The sequence below is a fragment of the Bidens hawaiensis genome, unplaced genomic scaffold (genome assembly GCF_021521415.1).
Source record: "Bidens hawaiensis isolate Kalapana, Puna unplaced genomic scaffold, B.hawaiensis_p1.1 tig00040230_1, whole genome shotgun sequence".
Taxonomy (NCBI): Eukaryota; Viridiplantae; Streptophyta; class Magnoliopsida; order Asterales; family Asteraceae; genus Bidens; species Bidens hawaiensis.
The window spans coordinates 10,662-32,416 of NW_027497108.1; the positions used below are offsets into that span (position 1 = coordinate 10,662).

The 21,755-nt window shown below is 39.1% G+C and overlaps 1 protein-coding gene across 1 annotated transcript; it reads left to right on the forward strand.

The window, feature by feature from the left end:
- Positions 1-1,913: 1,913 nt before the first annotated feature.
- On the forward strand, positions 1,914-6,466 carry LOC143591975 (calmodulin-binding receptor-like cytoplasmic kinase 2). Its single transcript, XM_077072011.1, has 6 exons — positions 1,914-2,193; positions 4,593-4,837; positions 4,966-5,134; positions 5,668-5,757; positions 5,858-6,159; positions 6,253-6,466. The coding sequence occupies exons 1-6, from the start codon at positions 1,914-1,916 to the stop codon at positions 6,457-6,459; spliced, it is 1,293 nt and encodes a 430-aa protein (XP_076928126.1). The 3' UTR covers positions 6,460-6,466.
- Positions 6,467-21,755: the final 15,289 nt, after the last annotated feature.

Consider the following 21,755-nt stretch of genomic DNA (forward strand, 5'->3'; position numbering starts at 1 on the left):
AACCACTAAGTCTTTGGTTGTCACCAAATATTTGTTGATTATTTACCAAATTGTTAACTCTTTTATTAGGGTTTAACTAGTTATAAGATTTACTTTTGAGGGTGTTTAAGATTGTATATCTAAACAGTTATATTTGATTATTTAAAATATCAACAACAATTTTAATAGGTGATTCAAAGTCCAAACAACCACTTGAGTTGGAAGCTATATGATGGCATGAAAATGACCCTTTAGATGTTAATTAGACATGGAATAGTGTAGCCATTAATTGATATTGCTTAAAAGCCATTAATTGATATTAATGATGAAAAGTGTTCATATGAGTGTTGAGAGGGAGAGGGTAGTGTGTGGGTGGGGGACCATCACAATTGGGAAACTAGCATTAAAGCATTAAAATTTGATTAGAACACTTCATCTCCATTGTCCTAGACTCCTAGCACTATTTTAAGAAATGTTCATATTGTGGTTGTCTAAATTGAGGTAATATATTTTTGTGTTTAGTTGAAGAGGGATACACTTTGCATTTAAGACGCACATGCATCGTCATAGGGAATGAAAGAGTTCATAAGTTCGGGTTGTTTGATAATCTTGTGCTGAATCATTAATATGCTTAGCTGATTAAAAAATATCATTTGAATCATTCAACATTTCTTTAAAACTTAACCATTAAGATATGTTTTTGTAGTAAACCAAGCACATTCCACCTCTAACTGATTTAAAGATACTTTTTAATGGACTCATTAACAGGTTACCAAACAGCCCATTAGTAATGTCGAAGTCTAGTTGTGATGACTTACTATCTACGTAATTTTTATATGAAAGGTCTTATCGAAAGATAACCGCACACACGCATGATATGGATTATGATGGGCTCATTTTATGCTCCTCAAGGCTCAAATTGCATGTTATTGCCTTATATTCTTTTTAACTACTAAATGTTACATTCAATAAGGATTAAACTTTTGACCTTTTATTTTATACCTAAACTATCCTACCATCCCACCAAAATAATAAGGACATTACCTTACGTTTTTAACTAGTCAAAGACAACACATCTACATTTGTTTTTAGTGTGGCCAATCTAAAGTTAATATTAGAGTATAAGCCTAGCATACCTTGTGTTGTTAATATAATAAATATATTCAACAAAGAATTAAAATAATCGAAGTAAAGATGAGTTGTAGTCAATGTAGAGTTGTTTATTTTTAAATTCCCGCTTTATTTAATTATATACAAGTTATACCAAGATTTTTTTTTAAACAGTCAACAAACAGATAATTATCTATATACTTTGCAGGGTGGCATAATGGTAAAAGTCTACCGCCAGTTAACTCAACTCAGTCTTACGGAGCCATTAAAGCTTTAAAGGGGGCGGGGGCGTCCCCGGTCCACGCCATTTTTTTCGCTTCGTAGGCTAAATTTTCGCAATTATGTCCAAAAAAAATTTTTAATATGAAGTCCAGTCACCCCTCAATGGCTTCGGTCACCCATATGACTTGGCCCAAGCTTCGCCACTGTTTAGACGCCTTCAAGTTTTCTCTAATTCCAGGAAAACTCACTCATCCAAAGACCCAATACCGGTAATAAAACTTAAATGTTCTCAGAATCAATCTGTAATCGCAAAAATCACATTCTTCCATTGTAGAGTCACCAACAATTTAAGCCGACTATTAGACATTCTCTCAAAATTAGATTTAGCATGGGATATTTACTATTTAGACATATGCCAGATAACACGCAATAAATGCCAAGTGGCACACATCCAGCTGGCACATGACGTCAGCTTTTACCCACAGGCGCACGTTAGTACCACTACCACCACCACCAGCCCACCTTCACATAATAATAAATAAAATTCAAAGTCTTCCACACTTTCTCTCACTCCTCCCCGCCATTTCTCTCTCTCTACCGCCATGTACGGCCGCCGGAAAGATAACAGCTCCGACATCGTCCGTACACCTGATCGGTTCAGTAGTTATCCTCCTTCATCACCGTCACCGAGCTCTTATTCTGTTTCCACCTACTCTTCTAAATCAACTAATTCTCATGGCCGGAGCCGAGTAAAATCTGTTGCGAGATCCGTTGCCGGAGTTTTTGTGGCGTGTTTTACGCCGCCGGAGGAGTATGCACGTCATCATAATAGCTACTCCGGGTACGGTGCTGGGAATTCAGATACGTTCAGTTCAACGTCAGGTGATTAATTGTTTTTTCTTTTCTTTTTTTTTTTTTTTGAACGGCGACTTTCTTGTGTGTAAGCCATTGCCGAGCTCTAGTCAGACTATATTGTTTTAGCCAGGTGGCGTTCACCAGGAAACTGACTGCCAATTGAGAGTGTTGAGAATTCTCTTGCGTTACATATGGTGGGACTAAAACCCGGTAGACTCGGAATTCAAACAAACGATTGTGATATTTCTTTTTTTAACTAAAGAATTATTTAAAGTATATAATTTAGTTGGCCATTTTACATTAGCCGTAATATATGAGACGATTAAAATTTTACATTAGCTGTAATATATGAGACGATTAAAATGTGACCTTATTTTTTGGAAGTCTGAAATGGGTCATCAACAACGTTGGTGGATGTTTTTTTCTAAAGTGAAAGTTGAAGAGATATTTATTAAAAGTTTAATTAATTAGGATTTAACTAATAGTTTGAATGTTTAAAATTAGAGGTGAGATGACGAGATCCAATATAATTAAATTTAACATATTAAATATATAAATAACTAAAGTAATTATAATTTTAAACTAGAGTAATTATGTTATAAAAAATAAAATAGTGTAATAATAATTACTCTAGTTTAAAAAGTTATAGTATAAAAATAATTACTATCTAATAATCTAATGGTAACATAATTATTCTAGTTATTTGTACGTTTATCACGATAGAAGTAATTTGTATTTGATTTAAACCCTTAAAATTATTTGTGCAGTTCATATGATATTTTTGCTAGTCTAGAAGTTAGGAATTTGAGTTTGCTTTGGTTGAGTTTTTGTTTAGTTTGAATGAATAGTGTTATAGGACAAATGGTTTTAGTACGTGTTTTCCAACTGTGAGTTTTATAATCAGATTTCGTGTTCGTATTTGATTTTTGCTTGGGTTCTGCAGTCTAATCAAGTGTGAGATTTTTTTTTTTGAACGGTCAATTTCATTAAAATAAGAGAGGGCTAACAAGAAGCTAGCCAACCAAACAACCCCGAGTGCTATCTGGTCACCCACTTACAAAATAAAATACTCAAAATGAAAATAAACATATTTATCCCAATCTAGTTCTAAGATCTCCCCCCTATTTACCCATAGGGACACAAGGTGTTAAATATCTTCCTTGTGTCTATTAAACGATGCTCACGCATTCTTGAACGTGGTGTCATTCTTTGCCTTCAAAATGGACCAACATGCGGTGAGAACGATTGCTTGGGTAGCTCGTCGTTTAGCTTCATGCACCTTTGCATTGAGATGGGTCTTCAAAAGATTTTTCACCTAGAGCGCATAGATCGGTGGTATATTGCACATTTGCACCAACTGCTCACAAGTTGCCTCATCACAAAATCAAGTGGGAGATGGGCCAACATTTATAAATTTCCAAATTAAAAACCAATAACAGATAGGGCTACACATATTGAATGAGAAAAACTTCCCATCCCCTACCTGCCTCTCTGTTTCTTCAATTTTAAAATACTAAATTTTGTCATAGTATATAAAAGAAATATGTTTCTTCAATTTTAAATTACTAAATTTAGTTCTAATCATAGCATATAAAAAAACTTGTTTTGACTAATCACGCATTCTCTTTCTTTTCTTTTAAGTCAATACCTACTACCAATCATTTTTACTAATCATTTTTACTTTTAAGTCATTACCTATTACCAATCATTTTTACTAATCAAACACCATCTAAATTCTTATATACTAATTACTTTTTGTGAACACAAAATAAATCATATTTAATCATCTTATGACAAATAAAGTAATATGAGTTATTTATAGTTTGTTTCACAGGAATAAATAAAGAGACAATTATGCATTGAGATGGTTTATACTTTATACTATCAATGTTATTTTTCTCTTTGTTATTTACTAAAAAAAGAGGCTGAGTAGCTTTATTTTATTCGTATGGGGTTGATAAACATGATATTTTTAGTGTTTAAAAGAAGACAAAAGTATGATATTATGGTATTTATAATGGATGGTAATTTTTGACGTGAAAGTAATTAGGTTTTGGGTTATCACATCGATTGTTAGCCCGCTTATCCCATTTTTTTCACAAGCCACCAACCAAATTGTCATGCTTACAACTTGATTGTTATTACCCGTCATCTGCCAACCTGCCAACCTGTTTGACACATTTAGATTAATGAGTTAAATGGGAACACAAATTTAAGTGTGTACATGTTAAGGTTGATGTTTTCTAAACAAATAAATATATGGGTTGTGTTGCATTGAATGGTTCAACCCGACACGATGTACACCCGTAGATATTATATGATCGATGTGAAATTTTGAAATCATATATGAAATGAAATCATGTTCTTGTATTTTAAGGGCATACTGTTCCATTGAGAACAAAGTGTTAACATGTTTACCTTGACAGATTTTTCCGGGGCATCTGACTCCACCGATGGAAGGAAGCGAGGCACAATCCGTGACATATATGGAACCCGAAACGATTCTACTCACATGAAAGAGCCCGGAAGTGTTAAGTTCACTATGCAGGAAATAAATCAGGCAACAAAGAACTTCTCCCCAGCCCTTAAAGTTGGACAAGGTGGATTCGGGACGGTCTATAAAGGTCAACTTCAAGATGGAACCCTTGTCGCGGTCAAACGGGCCAAAAAGGTCTGTCACCTATATCTATTGCACAAACCATTTAGATCATCATTTGAAGAGGCTACACTGCCATATATTATATTTTGACCATTTGTCTGGTTTACTAACATGTTGCTTAACTTTGACTTTTTGTGTAGAGTATGTATGACAAGAACCTAGGAGGAGAGTTCCAGAGCGAAATCCAGGCGTTATCGAAGGTGGAACATTTGAATCTAGTGAAGTGTTACGGGTACTTGCAGCACGGGGATGAAAGAATCATTGTTGTTGAATACGTGTCGAATGGAACACTTCGGGAACACTTAGATTGTGAGTTGTCCAAATTCATAAATAAAACGTAATCCTGTCAAAATGGGCTATCGGGTCGGGTGACGCCCTGACAGGTCCGAACAAGTTTGGGTCAAAATGCATCGTTTTTTAAAAACATCAATTTGTCTGGGTAAAACAGGATGTTTTAAAATAGTTTGTTTGACGGATCAAAACGGGCTCTTTCCAAACGACTAATTCAACAGGAGTCTGTTTTGGTTAGAGCCTGTTTTGACCTGACCAAATTGATGTTTTTTTTTTAAAAGTCTCGTTACGGCTGTTCAATAAGCCATCTGAGCCGGGCAAGACCATTAATAATACGACCTTAGGCAGAAACTAAGCTCGTATTCAGCTTGTCTACAGCTCAGCTCAAAAGTTGGCTCGTTTGCACAGCCGTAGCTCCATTCTATATGTAACTATGTCTCTTAACATATTTTTGCCACAAAAATTAAACACCTTTTAATGTGCAATGACGGTCCTTCAACTTTCATTTTTGTCAAAATGTCCCTCAAGTAACAACAATGTACCAAATGCAGGTATCAAGGGCAGTGTTCTTAGTCTTGCCTCTCGTTTGGATATCGCTATAGACGTAGCGCATGCTATTACTTACCTGCACACGTATACAGGTACGCTTTATCTTCTTAACCCTAACCATTTAACACATTTACAAATTGTACCATACAACTAAAACTTCATGAGATTTTTATTATGGTAACTTGGAAACAGACCACCCTATAATCCATAGGGATATCAAGTCTTCAAACATCCTGCTCACCGAGAAGCTACGAGCCAAAGTTGCAGACTTCGGTTTTGCGCGGTTAGCAGCAGATGCAGAATCGGGCCAAACCCATGTGTCAACTCAGGTCAAAGGGACCGCGGGCTACTTAGACCCTGAATACCTGAGGACATATCAACTTACAGAAAAGAGTGATGTTTATTCATTTGGTATATTACTTGTGGAGCTAGTTACGGGCCGAAGGCCTATTGAAGCAAACCGTGAACTTAAAGAGCGCGTAACGGCTAGATGGGTACGTGTGTGAAATGACAAAAATATCCTTTCGGTTTTTATAGAGATAGTTAGTTAAGATTTGTGCTTCTTATTCCGTTTGTGGGAATGACAGGCTATGAAGAAGTTTACAGACGGTACTGCGATTTCGGTATTGGATCCGAAACTTGAAAAGGCGGATGCGAACGGTTTGGCGCTCGAGAAGATTCTAGAACTGGCTTTACATTGTGTTAACTCTCATAGAAAAAACAGGCCCATGATGAGGAAATGTGCTGAGGTTTTGTGGAATATACGGAGAGATTATAAAGAGTTGTTGGTTTGATATTTTTATTTTGTGGCTACCATATTATAATGTAAGTGTTTATTAACATCTTCTTTTTTTTTTTTTTTGTGAATGTTTGTTTGAGGTATATAATCATACATAAAAGTGAAAATGGAGCATTTGGTATCTGTGTCTACCATTTAGCACATTACCGCAGTGTGGCAAGGGCGCTTCATTTTCTTGCCGAATATTTCCTACGCAGTGCAACAAACCATGTACGGGCTCATATCAATGCACTCGAAAGGATTCTACGATATGCGACGAAGCCCTTTTCTACTTATATCCTACACCAATGTTGATCGGACGACCAAGGGTTGTCGATCAACATGCGGATATTTACTTGGGTGAGAATATGATTTTTAGTCCCCAAGAAACAAACCACAATCTCTCGCTCTAGTGCCGAATCCAAGTACCGTGGTGTGGCTAATGTTGTGGCCGAAATACAATGGATTAGAAGCGTTCTTCTCGGGTTAGGTCAACCACCCATAGTCCCGTATGCACATCTCTAGTCTATTGCGATAGCATTAGTTTTATCTACATGTCCGAAAATCCAGTTCAACACCAACGTACTAAACATATCAAAATCAATATTCGCTTAGTTTGGGCTTATCCTCCTCCTTTAGAGTAAGCAGTATATTAGAATAGAAATTAGAATATATGTAAAACAATTACTTAGATCAATATCTATAAAGATTATCTCCTATAGAATATGATGATTGGCTGTCAATCTTGTATCTATGTAAACATATTATCAATGAGAAGGAGATCATTCAAGCAATTTAATTAGTTGTTAACTTGTTATTTGAAACTTTAATAAAAGGTAGCATACAAAAGTATCAAAACCAAGAAATGAGTCAACTTGTCGATAATTACGTCAGCTTACAATAAAAACCGTTGGATCTCACAGATAACGTCACCGCCTCACAATAAATACCAATGTTGTCTCACAACAAATCGTGTCAAACCTTAAAAGATAATAACGTGTCATCTCACCACAAATTACGGACATGAGTTTTAGGTTGAACATATTAGAAACATTTTGGTCAAATAGAGAATCTCATCTCTTGACCTTGTTTGATAAAATGGACAATTTGATTATTTTCTTCCCAAAAATTGTCTTTTTTTTATTTTACGTTTTAATAACTATGTTCTTAATTAAATAATAAAAGTAAAAGGATAAAATAGTACTTGCCATGTCTGGAAAATAAAGCACAGCAAGTGCCGACATCACATGCATGATCCAATCCACAATTAAAGTCCACTACATCTGTCTACAGAAAGGTCAAATATCATAATTTTCATTTTTTTTTCTACTGGATATTTGATAAGGACTAAAGAAACGTTATGTACTTATAATGGCAAGTTCAATTATTAGCTATTTTGTCAGGTGTCTAAAATACAACTTATCATGATGGACGAAATCGCAAATTATTTATCATATTTCACACCAAAGCGCTTGTAACATGTTGGAAAGTTGGATTAACGTGTACATAATCGAGGTGTGGGTTTGTTCATCTTGAAAACCGGAGAATATTCATTCTACCCAACCCGAGGTTGAACCATGTTTCTTCAGTAACATTAGAGGATATGTGAGTTAATTGTTAAAAAAAATAAAGTTTATTTACTGCAAATATGGAAGCTTAGCTTATAAACTTTTTCGAACAATAGAACAAGGAATATCGTAAAATTGCATGGTATATAATTGAAAAGGAATCTGTTTGTTGGAGTGCATGTGTCAATGTTTCATCAATTCAACTAACTATTGGTGCATAAATGGGGTTCTTTCTAATATCCAGTTTCAGGTATGGAATCGGGTTCGGGTATAATCAGGTATTAAAAAACCGGGTATTGAGAAAATTTGGGTAGGGTTCAGGTAGAGTACTAAGGAGAAAAGCTCAACCCTGTGTACCCGGTAAAGATATGATTGGGTTCAGGTGTAACCGGATATTGGAACCCGGTATGACCGGGTATTAATACCCAGTTTTGACGGATTTGAATTTGTATTTTAGGCATATTTCAATTCGTTAAAAAATTAAATTGCTTTGTAATTTATAAAAGTAATTAAAATATATTAAAAAACCGTAAATTCACTCAAAGACAAATTATTTACTTTATAATATGCATTTTTTAAAAACTTAAACATAAAAGTTGTGAAGTAAACATAAAAATATACTATAAAAACTCATGTATTATTTTGGGTATTAGAAAAATTGCTATCGGGTATAATCGGGTATATGGGTATAGAGGGTATGACCGATTCCGGGTATTTAAGGGTATAAGTTGGGTACAGTTCCGGGTATGAATATTAAGCTCAAAATGCATACCCTATCCATACACTATGAGTAGGGTTGGTTCCGGTTTCAGATATAGAATACCCGGATATAAAAAAAGTTGGTTCTAGGTATTTTCGGGTTCGGTTCCGGGTGAGTTTTTTTTTCACCTCTAGGCTCTAACTCCCAATAATGGGTTTAACTTGGGCTTATTTAGTAAGGGGTTTACAGTGGGCTTTATTTTTGTTTTAAAATAGGTTTAGTTTAGGGATGAGCGTTTTTGGTGCTAGTACTAACTACCGGTATTGAATTCGGTACCGATTTGGTACCGTCAATATTAAATTGGTACCAAGCTTTTACGGTACGATACTGGTACCGGTATTTCTCAAATTTTGTATGAAATATTAGTAACGAACCGATATATTTTAATAATTCAGACCAAAATATTTTAATAATTCCCGGCAACGACCATAAAATAGGCTTAATAGTTGTTTATTTATTTTTGGTAATGAGTAAGATTTTTTCAAGAAGATAGTGCCTTCCAATTCGTACACAACGTACGATATCAGTCATTTCTTTTTTTTTCTTTTTTTTTTCAATTCTTTCCTTTTTCTTTTTCTCCCATAACATGCATACTTCTCTTCAGTATCATTTAGTTTGCGGTCCAGGGTTCTCGAACGCGAACGGGTGATCTTCTTGCATAAGCACCCAACAAGGGGTGGCTCGTGAATGGGACAGCAAAAACAAGTTAGGGCTTTAGGCCCACACTTAATTAAGGCCTCCAAGTCCTGAAACATTTTATTTATATATATATTATAATGGGTAAAGACCGAAAGTAAACTCAAAGGTTCTATGGTGGTAAGCTTGGTTATTACTAACGTATAGGTTATGAGTTTAAAACTTGTAATAAGCAATTTTTTTTCTTAACAATCGTGATGAAAAGGCCTCAAAATCTTGTTTCGATTTAGGCCTCCACATTCAATGAGCCGACCCTGCACCCAACCGATTGCAAAATCTGATGCATTTGTCTGCAACTCGAAGGGTGTGGATGCATCTGGTAATTTCAACGCTGGTTCGGACATGACGACAAAGCACGGTTGTGCTTATGGGCATAGCCGGCCCAAAGGGTTTTCGAGGGAGGCGATGGAACTAGACTTATTCTCTCGAAAGGCCAATAATTTTTAAATAAAATAATATAAATTTTATATATAATATTGTTTTAAGACATATTTACAAAATAACTCTTTGGTGTAGTGGAAAGAGTCAGTAGTTTATTGAATCAAGTGTCAAAGATTCAATTCTCATTTATGGTGTTTTATTTGGGCAATTTTCATAAAAAACCAGCCTACTTTTTGTTTTTTTCTTATAAAAGTCTCTAAACAAATTTTTATAAATTAAAGTCCTTATACATGCAAAATTTTAACATAATAATGCTTTCTTTTCTTTTAACATAACATACGCTAACACTCACGAAAATCAACTTAAAAAGAATGCATAGTGAAGAGACGTGGATCGACTCACTGGTAGACGATCTACTTTCCTCGGGTGTGATTATGATTCTTCACCGATGGTTTTTCTGGATCTGGGTTCTTACACCTACAAAATGAACAGCACCGTTAACTTACCCCTCAGAAAGGGACAGAGGGGTCCTCTTTGGGGTAACCCTCCGGTGTGAGAATAAGTATATGTATGAGAAGATAATGTTATGAGAGTAAGGAAATCTGGAGAGTATTGCTTAATAGCTGAATACTCTGTAGATTTCTGTGATTGAGAATGTAACTGACTATGACTGTCTGTGAGTGAATGTGATTGAATATGATTGAATGTGAATGAATGAGTATGTTACTGGCTGTAACTGTCAGTTGTTGGATGATCTTTCCTTGTGGAGTTGATGCTGTATTTATAGTGCTAGGGTTTCCACTGATTGGGCTCAGCCTTGTTGGCCTCCTCCAATTGCTCGGCGCCACGTGTCCTCTGGGACACCTGGTGCTTTCTCATTGGTTGCAATCACGTGGTAGCACATGTGTCATGCTGAGTTGTCCACCTTTCATTTGGCAGCTGTCAACATCAGCATATCCTTATTCCTTAAAAAGATACCTTCTGGAAGGTTGTCTGACGTGCACAATCAAGGTTGCCCTAATCCTGATTTGGATAAGGATGAGGTTGATTATGTGCATGTGTGATGCGCGTCTATCCTGAGGATGCGCGAGGTCTTCTCTTTATTCTCACGCGCAGATGTTTCATGCGCAGATGTGATATGCACGAGCATGTGATATGCGCCACGCGCGGATGCGCCACGCGCATATGTGATATGCGTGAGCATATGTGATGCGTGAGCATCTGTGGTGCCTGAGCATGTGTGGTGCCTGGGCATATGATGCCTGAGCGTATATGTGATATGCGTGAGCATATATGATGCGTGAGCATCTGATGCCTGAGCATATGTGATATGCGCCATGCGCATAGGTTTTGGCTTTGTGCCTTCATAATGTCTTGATTTCAAGTCACTTGTCTGTATCTTTGTGGGTTGACCCGCCTCGCTTGGTGTTGAAGCGGGTACATACCTCTTCACATAGCATCTAAAAGAAATATGGATAGTAACTTATTTATGGGAAGTGTTAGATATGATTCTAATTTTTATTACAAATTCTACCATACAGTATTTACACAAAAAAGGGATGTTCACATCTTCATTAATATTAAACTCTACTACTGCTACTGCTGTATAATTCATATATAATATAATTCGTAACCAAAAATATTTTATGACGATGAATGTGGTTATTATATAAAACATGAAAACTAAATTATGATTTGAAACTCGATCCAAAATCAACATTTTTAACTTTCTTCTTATCATGTCAACAACTAATTAAAGCAAAAAGCCCCAACATTCTACGTCCCACAAATAATAAGGAAAATGGCAAATGATATTAATTCTTATTCTTGAATTACATGGTTATAGTCAAGATCAAGTGATTCAAAGAATAATAGAATGGAGAAATATAATACTGATATTGTAAAAATTACATTTATCATGTGTAGTATTAAAATGATCGATTTATATGAACTTAGTGGTTAGTTGAATAAGTTGTTAAAAAAATCATATTTGTGTTCAAAATTAGTATGTAAATTAACTTTAGTGTGTTAAAATTTGTTGAGACTTAAAAAAAACAGAAAGTGTGTTGGTTTTTTTATGATATTACTTTTTTTAGTTCTCTAGAAATAGAAAAAACTTTCCTTTGTATTTAAATGGGTTATTTTAGTAACTTTTCATTATTATTTTTTTATGTTTTGATCTATATTGGGCTTTGAAAATACAACACAATTGATAAAATTATCAAATTATTTCAAACATAATTAAAAACGTGATTTCGGATGCTCTTTTTTATTCTCGTCAGTGTCCTGAAATTTTAAGTTAAAAAAATATTACAACAAATTTAATATTATTATTAAACTAAAAAATAAAATAATAAAAAACAATATTAAACACTTACAATGTTCGCAATCTTCCGAAATCGCGAGCCACGCCCGTGCAAGTTACTCATACTCGTCTGGTTTCCATGGTATAATGTTGTTTTTAGTCTCGTCTGGTTTCCATGGTATAATATTCTTTTTAATCTGCGTCTTTCTTTGTGTTTTTTTCTCCGAAGTCTGCCATTTCCACATTGGCTTGGGCCGGCATGGGTCTCCAGCTCGGCTTGTGTATCCGGCACCGTCTAGTCTTCCTCGGGTTGAGAACCGATCACATGCTCGGGTTATGAACACCGGTTTGGTAGTTTTGCATCCTTATAGCATGTGCATGTATGTCATCATGCTCGTGTCGAAATTGCATTGATGGCTCAATATAAGGATAATTTATTTATCCTTATAGTTGGGTGGTGTTCGGTGATGGATAATTTAAGTTAGCTTGCTGGGATGAGAATTGGCCAAAACCGAAGCTTGAATGGTCGAAAGGATTCATACTGGTTAAGTATTTTGATAAAATTCGTGTGAAGACTTGTTGTATAGAATGAAAAGAATTGGTTGTGTTTTAAAAAAATGAGATGGGTTGAGTTATATAAATACATTTTATTTTTTTATGAATTTAGCTGTAGAATCTTTTTTGAAAAGCAAGCAAGAATAAACGTTTTACACAAAAACATTCCACTACGGGTATTTCATGGATGATCATTTCTCTTTAACATACAAGCTCATATAACTGGAGTTAAAAAATATGTCATCCAACTCTAGGATAAATAAAAAAAAATATTTATCTTGTATTATTTAAGTTTTTGTACATGAAGATGAAGATTTATTGAGAGAGTTGTAACACAAATTTTTTGAAATAAATAGTAAAATAAATGTAATTTTAATATATCTTGACCCTATACCTTAATTGGTTATTTAAGGTCTTTATAACAAGTAAAGAATTAAAGAAATAAATACGAGTAATATTAAGATTAACTAAAATACTCTCATGTGCAAGACATGTGAAGTTTATTATGTTAAATATATAAACATTAAAACAAACCATATACCCTAAACGTGTTACTTCTCAAAGTTAGACCTCAATTTGTTACTTTTGTCAAACCACAAGCATAATTTTCTAATTAACTGAAAGAAAAAAAACAAAGAAATTTTCAAGATAAAACCTCTTCATTTCTTTCATTATGTTTGCCCATTCGCTATGTAATTCCTTGTTGGATGATGATGATCAATTACTATTTAGCCCTAGAATTGACATCCAAAATATTAGGAATCCAATCACAATAGAATAGATAACAAAAACAAATCCTCCTTGATTATGAAGTTGATCTCCCTTCATCTTTAGACCATGCACTAGCGGAGAACGATCAAGAGTTCTCAACGATACACCGTCATTCTCATCTTCTCAATTATAAGTTTTTTTCATACTCACATAAATCATTTTTAGTGGCCATTCAGTTAGACGATGAGCCAATATATTTTGCTCATGTCATAAAAGATGGCGGTAGATTGAGGCAAAGAAGAAATAAATAAAGGCCCTTAAAGAAAATGACATGTGGGTCATTAAATAAATACTTAACGGAAAACGAACAATCGTATCAAAATGGGTTTACAAGATCAACTATAAGTCCAATGGGGAAGTAGAAAGACAGAAAGCGAGGCTGGTAACAAAAGGTTTCATACAAATGGAGAATTGGTTACCATGAAACATTTGCTCTAGTCGCGAAACTAGTGATTGTTCGAACCTTACTTGTTGACGCTATTAAAATAGATTGGCTCATTCTTCAGCCAGATGTAAATAATGCGTTTTTTTTTGGCGATTTGGATGATGAGGTTTACATAAAAACAAGAAAACGAAAAAAATATAAAACTTGAGGTGGACCAACGACTAGTTTTTTTTTTTTTTGGGGGGGGGGAGGTCGGTAGCATTGTCGGTCATGGGCTTTAAATAAGGCCGCGAATATGTGCGAACTCGATCGGTTCCTTTTAGATTTGTTATGGTCCCGGATCTAAAACAAAAAAAAATTGACGTTTGGTCGGTTTCCATTAGCTTTATTATGGTAACTGAACTAAAAAAAATCACCAAGCAATACGGTGCCGTCAGTGGCCTATTAGGCCACTTGCGGCACCAAACTTGTTAATTATATATAGTAATAATTCCTCAAGGCACTAAAAGAGGGGGAGACACGGATTGCAAGTTGAAGAAGTCGTTACACATATTAAAACAAGCTTTTTAAAATTGGTACCTCAAATTCATTATTCATTCTATTAACTTATGATATATGTGATGACTCTTATTTATGTTGATGATGTTATTTTACGAGGAAAGAAAAAATCCAACAAGTCAAGGCATATCTTGATGAAAAGTTTAGCATCAAGGACCTAGGAGTTCTAAAATACTTTATAGGCATCAAGGTTCCAAGAACAAAGAAAGAGCTTGTGTCAAGTAAAAGAAAATATACCTTGGATATCTTCGATGATTGCGGCATGAAAGGTTGTTGGCCCACCAAATTCCCCATGGGACGGCGTCTCAAGCTTGATAAAAATGAAAGCAGGCAACAGGTGGATGCTTAGTCAATACCGCCGAATGATGGGATGACTTCTCTAACTTCAAGAGACTAGACCTGATATAGCATATTAAGTAAATGTTCTAAGCCAGTTTGTAACTTATCCACGAGAAGTTCATTTGGAAGCGACAAATCGTGTTTTACGTTACCTGACAATGACACCGGGTAAAAGAATATGAATATTGCTCCCAAAGGAAGGTGTTACAAAATAGATTAGCTATTGTGATTCGGATTAGTTTGGTTGTCCGTTAACTAGAAGACCACAAAAGGGATAGTTATTACTTTTTCGGGGTGCTATAGTTTCTTAGGAATGCAAGAAACAGAACATGGTGTCTAGATCATCGATTGATGTTGTATATCTTGCCATGGTATCCATTGTTAGTGAACTATATGGATGAGACAGCCCGTGATGTCTAGATCATCGGTTGAAGTTGTATATCTTGTCATGGTATCCATTATTTGTGAAACTATATGGATGGGATGGTTGTTAAAGGAACTAGAGAATTCAACTCCATTAATTTTATTACAATCAAATTGCAATATAGATTGCCCATAGTTATCAAAATCGAGCGCCTTTTGCGCTTAAGCGCATTTAATGGGCGAGGCGAATTAATTGCGACTTGTATGTCTCAGATGTTTAAAGCGTCAGATTTTTACCCCATATTTCCTATGTCTATTAAATATCATTTAAACAACTTGTTCCTATTCTCTAGCAGAACCTAAAACTCCACTATTTAAGGGGTTCCATAATCAATCTTATAACACACAAAATCATCAAGAAACTCAGAATTTATAGGTTAGTTTTGTTCTTATTTTCGGATTTCAAAACCTTCAACTTAAAAAAGGTAGACCTTCAAAGCGTATAAGGTGTTCTACTTTATTAATTGACGGAGATTCTGATGATGACCAAATGAAGGAAGATGAAGGTTATGTGGTGGAAGTTGAGGATACATCCGATGGCTAGGATGATTGAGTTGTTTTAGTTTTTAGCTTTTCTATGTTTTCTTTGTAAGATGTATTTGGTATAAGATGTATTTGGTATGTCATGTTTTGGATTTCGGTTTTTGGTTGTTTTTTAAACTTTTTCAAGAATGAATGCTTGTTTTCTTATTAAGATGTTCTACTTTAGTTAAAGTTTTGTTTTTTTAATGTGCGTTTTTTTTAAAGCATGCACTTTTTTTGCGTTTATCGCCTGGGAGCTAGGCCCCACCACAACGCTTTCGAGCGCTTATCGCATTTGATAACTATGATATTGCCAACCATCATGTTTTTCATAAGTGCACGAAACACATAGAGATTGAAGAAACACTAAGTGACCCCGGGCAGATTATGGGTAATCTGGGGGCTAAGTAATGTTTCCCTCGAAGGTTAGGTCCAGCAGAGTAAGTCGTACTTCAGGGAACCTGTAAAACAGACACCGTGAGCTCGTCACTGAGAAGGGGGGGGGGTTCCTCCTTGTGACCACCCTCCGGCGTGAGAATCAGTCTATATTGCTCTTTAAATATAAAAGTATATGAATACTATTAGAGCAATTATCAAGTAAGTTATACGAGATAGTAGATGATGAAATGATAATACCATTTGCTGTCTTTTATAGCCGAAGGTGGGTTTCCAAGGGGTTTAGCCGGCCCAACACGCTACCAACTGTAACCTATGCACGTGCCCTACCTGTGAGTGGTGGATAGGTAGCGGCTGACACAGAGCAGGCGTGCCGTGCACTCTTCGTCTTCTACCAACTGCAGGCTAGGCACGTGGTCTGGCAGGAGTTGGTGGGCAGGCGGCGGCTATTGGTCACAGTGCTGTGGCGTGCTGTCTGCCACGCTGCTGTCAGTGAGCTGTCGCATTCTTGGTCAGATCTTTTGTCTTTACCTCGTCAGGTATCACGCAAAAGATCCTCCGTCATACGGACTGGCCCATTTTGGCGGGAGTTTTCCCCCTCCCGCCTTTGCTCATTCTTTCAGGTGACACTGAATATTTGTAAGTGTTAAGCCTTATGCGTGTAGCTATGCTGTGCGGGTAGCCTTCCCTGATGGCTTGTATCCGCAACTGCGGGAACAGGCGGGTTACTTTACCATTGGGAGGCTTTTCCCTGCGTATGCAGCTTGCATACTGCGCGTAGGCTTCTCTGAGCATGGTGGGTCCTGCGGGAGTAGATGGTCTGCGCAGACATCCCTGTTCAAGGTGAGTCATGCGGGACCAACTGAGCCCTGCTGGGACCTACCTCTTCAAGTCCCCCCAGTCCAATGTTCTTCTCACGAATGTCTAATAAAGTGAGGTGAACTTTTGGACTTAAGCAAAGGGTTTTGAAAAGGGGTTTTTCTAAGGTTTTCCATGGGGGTTCTTCCCGCGGAAGTCCTTGTCACTTGCAGAAATTCCCGAGTTTCCTGCTTGGTCTTTGGGTATGATGCGGGTAGGTCTGTAACCTCCTCGCAAGTCAGGAGCATTGGGTCTTAGTTGTGCGGATTCTCCCTGTGGTTCTGGTAGTTTTTGAACATAGTGATCAATTATGTTTAAACCACCAATTCCATCTTGGAGCCTCAAACAACGTAGTACTCGATGTTCCCGCTATGCGGGGATATTATTTCCGTTTTCACAAGCATTGCCCAGAAGATCCTTCCTGGTTTCAATTCTCAGCGGGTGCTAGGTATGTGAAGGGTTTTGCCTTTACACTGTACCTGCATCCATCTTACGGTTACTTTACTTCCAAGGTATTCCTGGCGTCCATTCCCTGCGGGTGCTAGGTATGTGAAGGGTTTTGCCTTTACACTGTACCCGCACCCGTCTTATGGTTGGTTGCCAAATATTTTGGCTTCAATTCCCTGCGGGTGTCAGGTATGTGAAGGGTTTTGCCTTTACACTGTACCCACACCCGGCTTATGGTTACTTGTTTGCCAAGGTAAGGGGTATTTTCCCGCTTACTTTTTTGAACCTTAGTCTTCAAATTTTTAAATTTTGAAATTTGAAGAGTTGGATGGATAACAACCCAATACCTCAAACGTCGTGCGACGGTTTCTTCTGACTGTGTCAGGACGTGCCAGAAGTTATGGCGACATGACATTATGTGGTCATTCTAGTTGCTTTTTCAGGCGCGTGGGCACGGGATTTCGGGCGCGTAGCCGCGAAATCTCTGGCACACGTCCTTTTGACAGCTGTTGCCAGCTTGCCTTTGCCACGCGTCATAGTTTCATTGCACCTTTGATTTCTCTCTCTTCCGTATTAAATTCATCGCATTAATTGCGATTACTATATAAAGGGGGAGAGGGTTATTTGCAATTCACACTTTCCACTTTCATCTCTTCTTCTCCAGTAATTTCCGGCGAATTTCTCTTTTTCGGTAAAGCATTACTCTGAAATTTCTTCTTTCTTCCACCATGTCTTCTCACGATGCTGATGATCAGAAGACTGCTGGCGAATGCCAGTGTTCTCTTCCTGTCGAGCTGTACCAGTATATCGTCAGGAAGTTCATGCTCGAGTCTCTCGAGCCTGAGTTTCCTGAGCCCCACCATACTGTGTACGATGCCCCTAGTGGCAAGATCGGGGTTTATGCTGCATTCTTTGTCTACGGAAACCTTAGGTTTCCGTTGACAAAGTTTGTGTACCGTGTCCTGGAGAGGCACGGTGTGCACCTGACAGAGGTGCACCCCATGGCCATTGCCAAGGTCCGGCACTTTGAGTGGGTGTGCCGGATACTGGGCCTTGAGCCCCTCATTGACCGTCTGATGACCTTCTACACTTGGAGGTGCATCCAGGGGTGGTACACTCTTACAACCCGTATCAAGGGTTTAAAGATTTGTACCACCGAGCGGAGTCTTCGCTCGTGGAGAAGAGAGTTCTTCTTCATATCCGCTCGCGCCATCCCCATCGCCATGAAGTTCAAGAATGGCCAGGCGCTTCCGAACCTTCCCGCCCTCAACTACGAGGAGGCGGAATGGTTCTCGAAGATATCCCGGGTCCAGTCCCCGGTTTTCCGTTTTCCGGAGTCGGCGATGGTGATGCTGGGGATGAGCCGGGTGTGGAAGGCGGCGAATGCGGATAAGGTTCCGATCGTCCTTGAATATGGTTCGAACTCTGTCCCTTATGGTACGTCTTGTTTCATTTTGCTGACTTCGATTTTTTCTAACTTTCTTGTTGATTTCAGAGGGGAACGATCTTCAGTCGCTCCTGAACCCGCGGGAGGAAGATGGTCCCGCGCGGATGGGTACTCGTGCTCTGGACGAGAGCGAGTTGCCCATCTTAGAGCAGACCGCGGGTCGGTTCGTGGAGGTTTACCCGCCAGGCCAAGAGATCCTGAGCCACCGACGGCCAGGTAAGCCTATCTTCTACCCTGAACCTCTCAATGCTGTGCCTGCTGCTGGAGTTGACATTTCTTCTTCTGAGGAATCCGCAGAAGGTCCTCCACTGGTGCGGAAGAAAAAGGCTGCCGTCGGGAAAGGCAAGGAGAAGGTGGCCTCTACGGCCGACCCGGTAGTCCTATCTGACTCGGAGTCAGATAGTGCAGAGGTGGCGGGGAAGCCCGGTGGTGAGGAGACCACCGCTCCGGAGGCTGTAGCTGTTACCTCCGGGGAGGCAGCGACGACGACGGTTACCGGTGTCAAGAGGCCGGCTCCATCGGGTTCGCCCCCGCTCGTCCGTACGTTCAAGCTCAAGAAACCCCGTAAGTACCCCCATAATTCTTGTCTAGATTTGTTGTTTCAAATAAATTTTTCTAACACTTTTGCTTGTGCATGTGTGGATGTTGACGCATTCCAGGGTGGAGTTGGAGCAAGTATTCCCCCGCCGATGAGGGAAGGCTCGGTCAGCCTTCCCGAGGCGTCGACCCAGGCGTCTGCGCCTGCTTCCGTTGGTTCCAGCCTTCCTGAGGCTGTTCCAGCTGAGAAGGTGTCTCTGCCGGCCGTGAGTGCAATTTTTACAGCATCTTTCACGGAGCCGGCGGTTACTGTTGCTGAGGAGGCAACGCCAACAATGGCTACCACAGCGGCTGCCACCATACCTGCGCCACCGGCACCGACGGCCGGACCATCAGGTACGCGCCGGGCTTCCCGCCGATCTATGTTACCTTCCCGTCTGCCTGACCTGTTGGATGGATTTCCTTTAGGTTCAGGTGATGGGTTTGGCGGCTATCGGCCTGTTATTGACCCTACAGGTACGTAGGGTTCTTTTTCCTTTGTATATTTTTATCATCTTTTCCTAACTGCCTTTGTTTCTTTTGCAGTGTCGGATTCCAATGAAGTGTATGTTCCAAGATGGAACATACGCCGAGGAACAACCCTTCGCACCCCTGTGGAGTGCGTGGACTGGGCTCGCCACGCTGCTCCTCATGGTGCGTTGGGGAAGCCATGGCTAGCTACCAAGAGGGTAGGCTAACCAATGAGCTTCGGGTTCTCCAGGCCCGGACGCAGCCCCGCGTCGAGCTGCTTTGTCGTGAAAACGACAAGTTAAAAGCAGCGCGCGCCAAAGATGTATCTGAAGCGCGGGCTCTTCGGGAGGAGAACCGGCAGTTGGCCGCTGCCGCAGCCGAGAAGGAGAAGGCATTCAAGGCCCTCGAGGTTGAAGTCCAGGCGCGACTCGAGGCCCGCTCCAAGGCTGCCCAAGCTGTGAATGAACAGCTTCGGCTGGCCAAGGAGACTGCGCGAAACTCAACTGAGAGGGCTGCCAAGGCTGAAGCTGTTGCTGAGCCACTTCGCGAAGAGAATGAGCAGCTTAAATGCAAATTAAAGGCTCTTCAGCATGCTCATGACGCCTTGGCAATGGAAGATGCCAAGAAGCTGCAAGAGATTCTTGACCAGAGGGGGGTGCTTGACCAAACCGAGCGGAAGCTTAAGGGCGTCGAAGAGGCTGCCGCAAAGGAAGTATTACTTGCCAATCTGAACCAAAGCGAAGCCGAACGCGCCCGTGACGAAGTGCAAGCTACCCTCCAATGGCTACTTCGAGAAGCGTTGCCTCAGGTATCCTCTTTTTTTTCTTCTACTTGTAATTAGAAAATGTTCTTAACTTGTAATTTTCTTTTGTAGGTTGTGCGTCGGGTCCTTTCAGAGACCTCTTACGACGATGCAATGAGCGCAGCCCTCAACGCTTCTCATGAGGATGGGGAGAAGACTGGCTTCCTGCTTGGTCTAGGGTTTGCTGAGAGAGGCTTTCCGCCCTCAACTTCCCTTTATTCAATGTTAACACCGCAGCTGCTTATGACCAAGCAGTGAACCAGTACGCTGCCTTCCCGCATCCGGTGGTGGAGAAGGTGAATGAAGCTGCTGCTGCTGATGATGGGCTAAACATCCTTAAGACTTTCCTTGGACAGCCGCGCTCTGACGGTGCTGGTCCAAGCGGAGGTGGTCCTGAAGCCTGATCCTGAAGATCCCTTCCCACTGCTAGGATAGACTTAGCTTTGTATAGATTTCTTTTAGGCGGGTAGTTACCCGGCCACTGTTGTAATATACCATTGAAATATACGATTGTTATTCCTTTCATTGGATTCTTTGCTTTATAAACTTATGACTTGCATACTTAGTTTAAATTAGCAATTTTCCAAGTGTTTAGAATAAGTTAACCTGTGAACGTGGTTGATGATGGGTTAGAGTTTTGCTTCCTCCTTCGTGATTGTGCGGGTATAACCGTCACTTGCACTTGGTAGGATGGCTGAACTTTTGCCTTCATCTGACCGCGTGTAGGTTTTTCTTATCCTTTTTTAAGTGTTCATAAGTTAACCTTTTAACGTGGTAGATGGTAAGTTAAGTTTGGCTTCCTTGTTTGTGATTGTGCGGGTAAGACCGTCACTTGCACTTACAAGGATGGCTAAACTTTACCTACATCTGACCTGCGTGTAGGTTTTCCTTAGAACTTAAGTTAACCTTTTAACGTGGTAGATGGTAAGTTAAGTTTGGCTTCCTTGTTTGTGATTGTGCGGGTAAGACCGTCACTTGCACTTACAAGGATGGCTAAACTTTACCTACATCTGACCTGCGTGTAGGTTTTCCTTAGAACTTTTTTAACATTT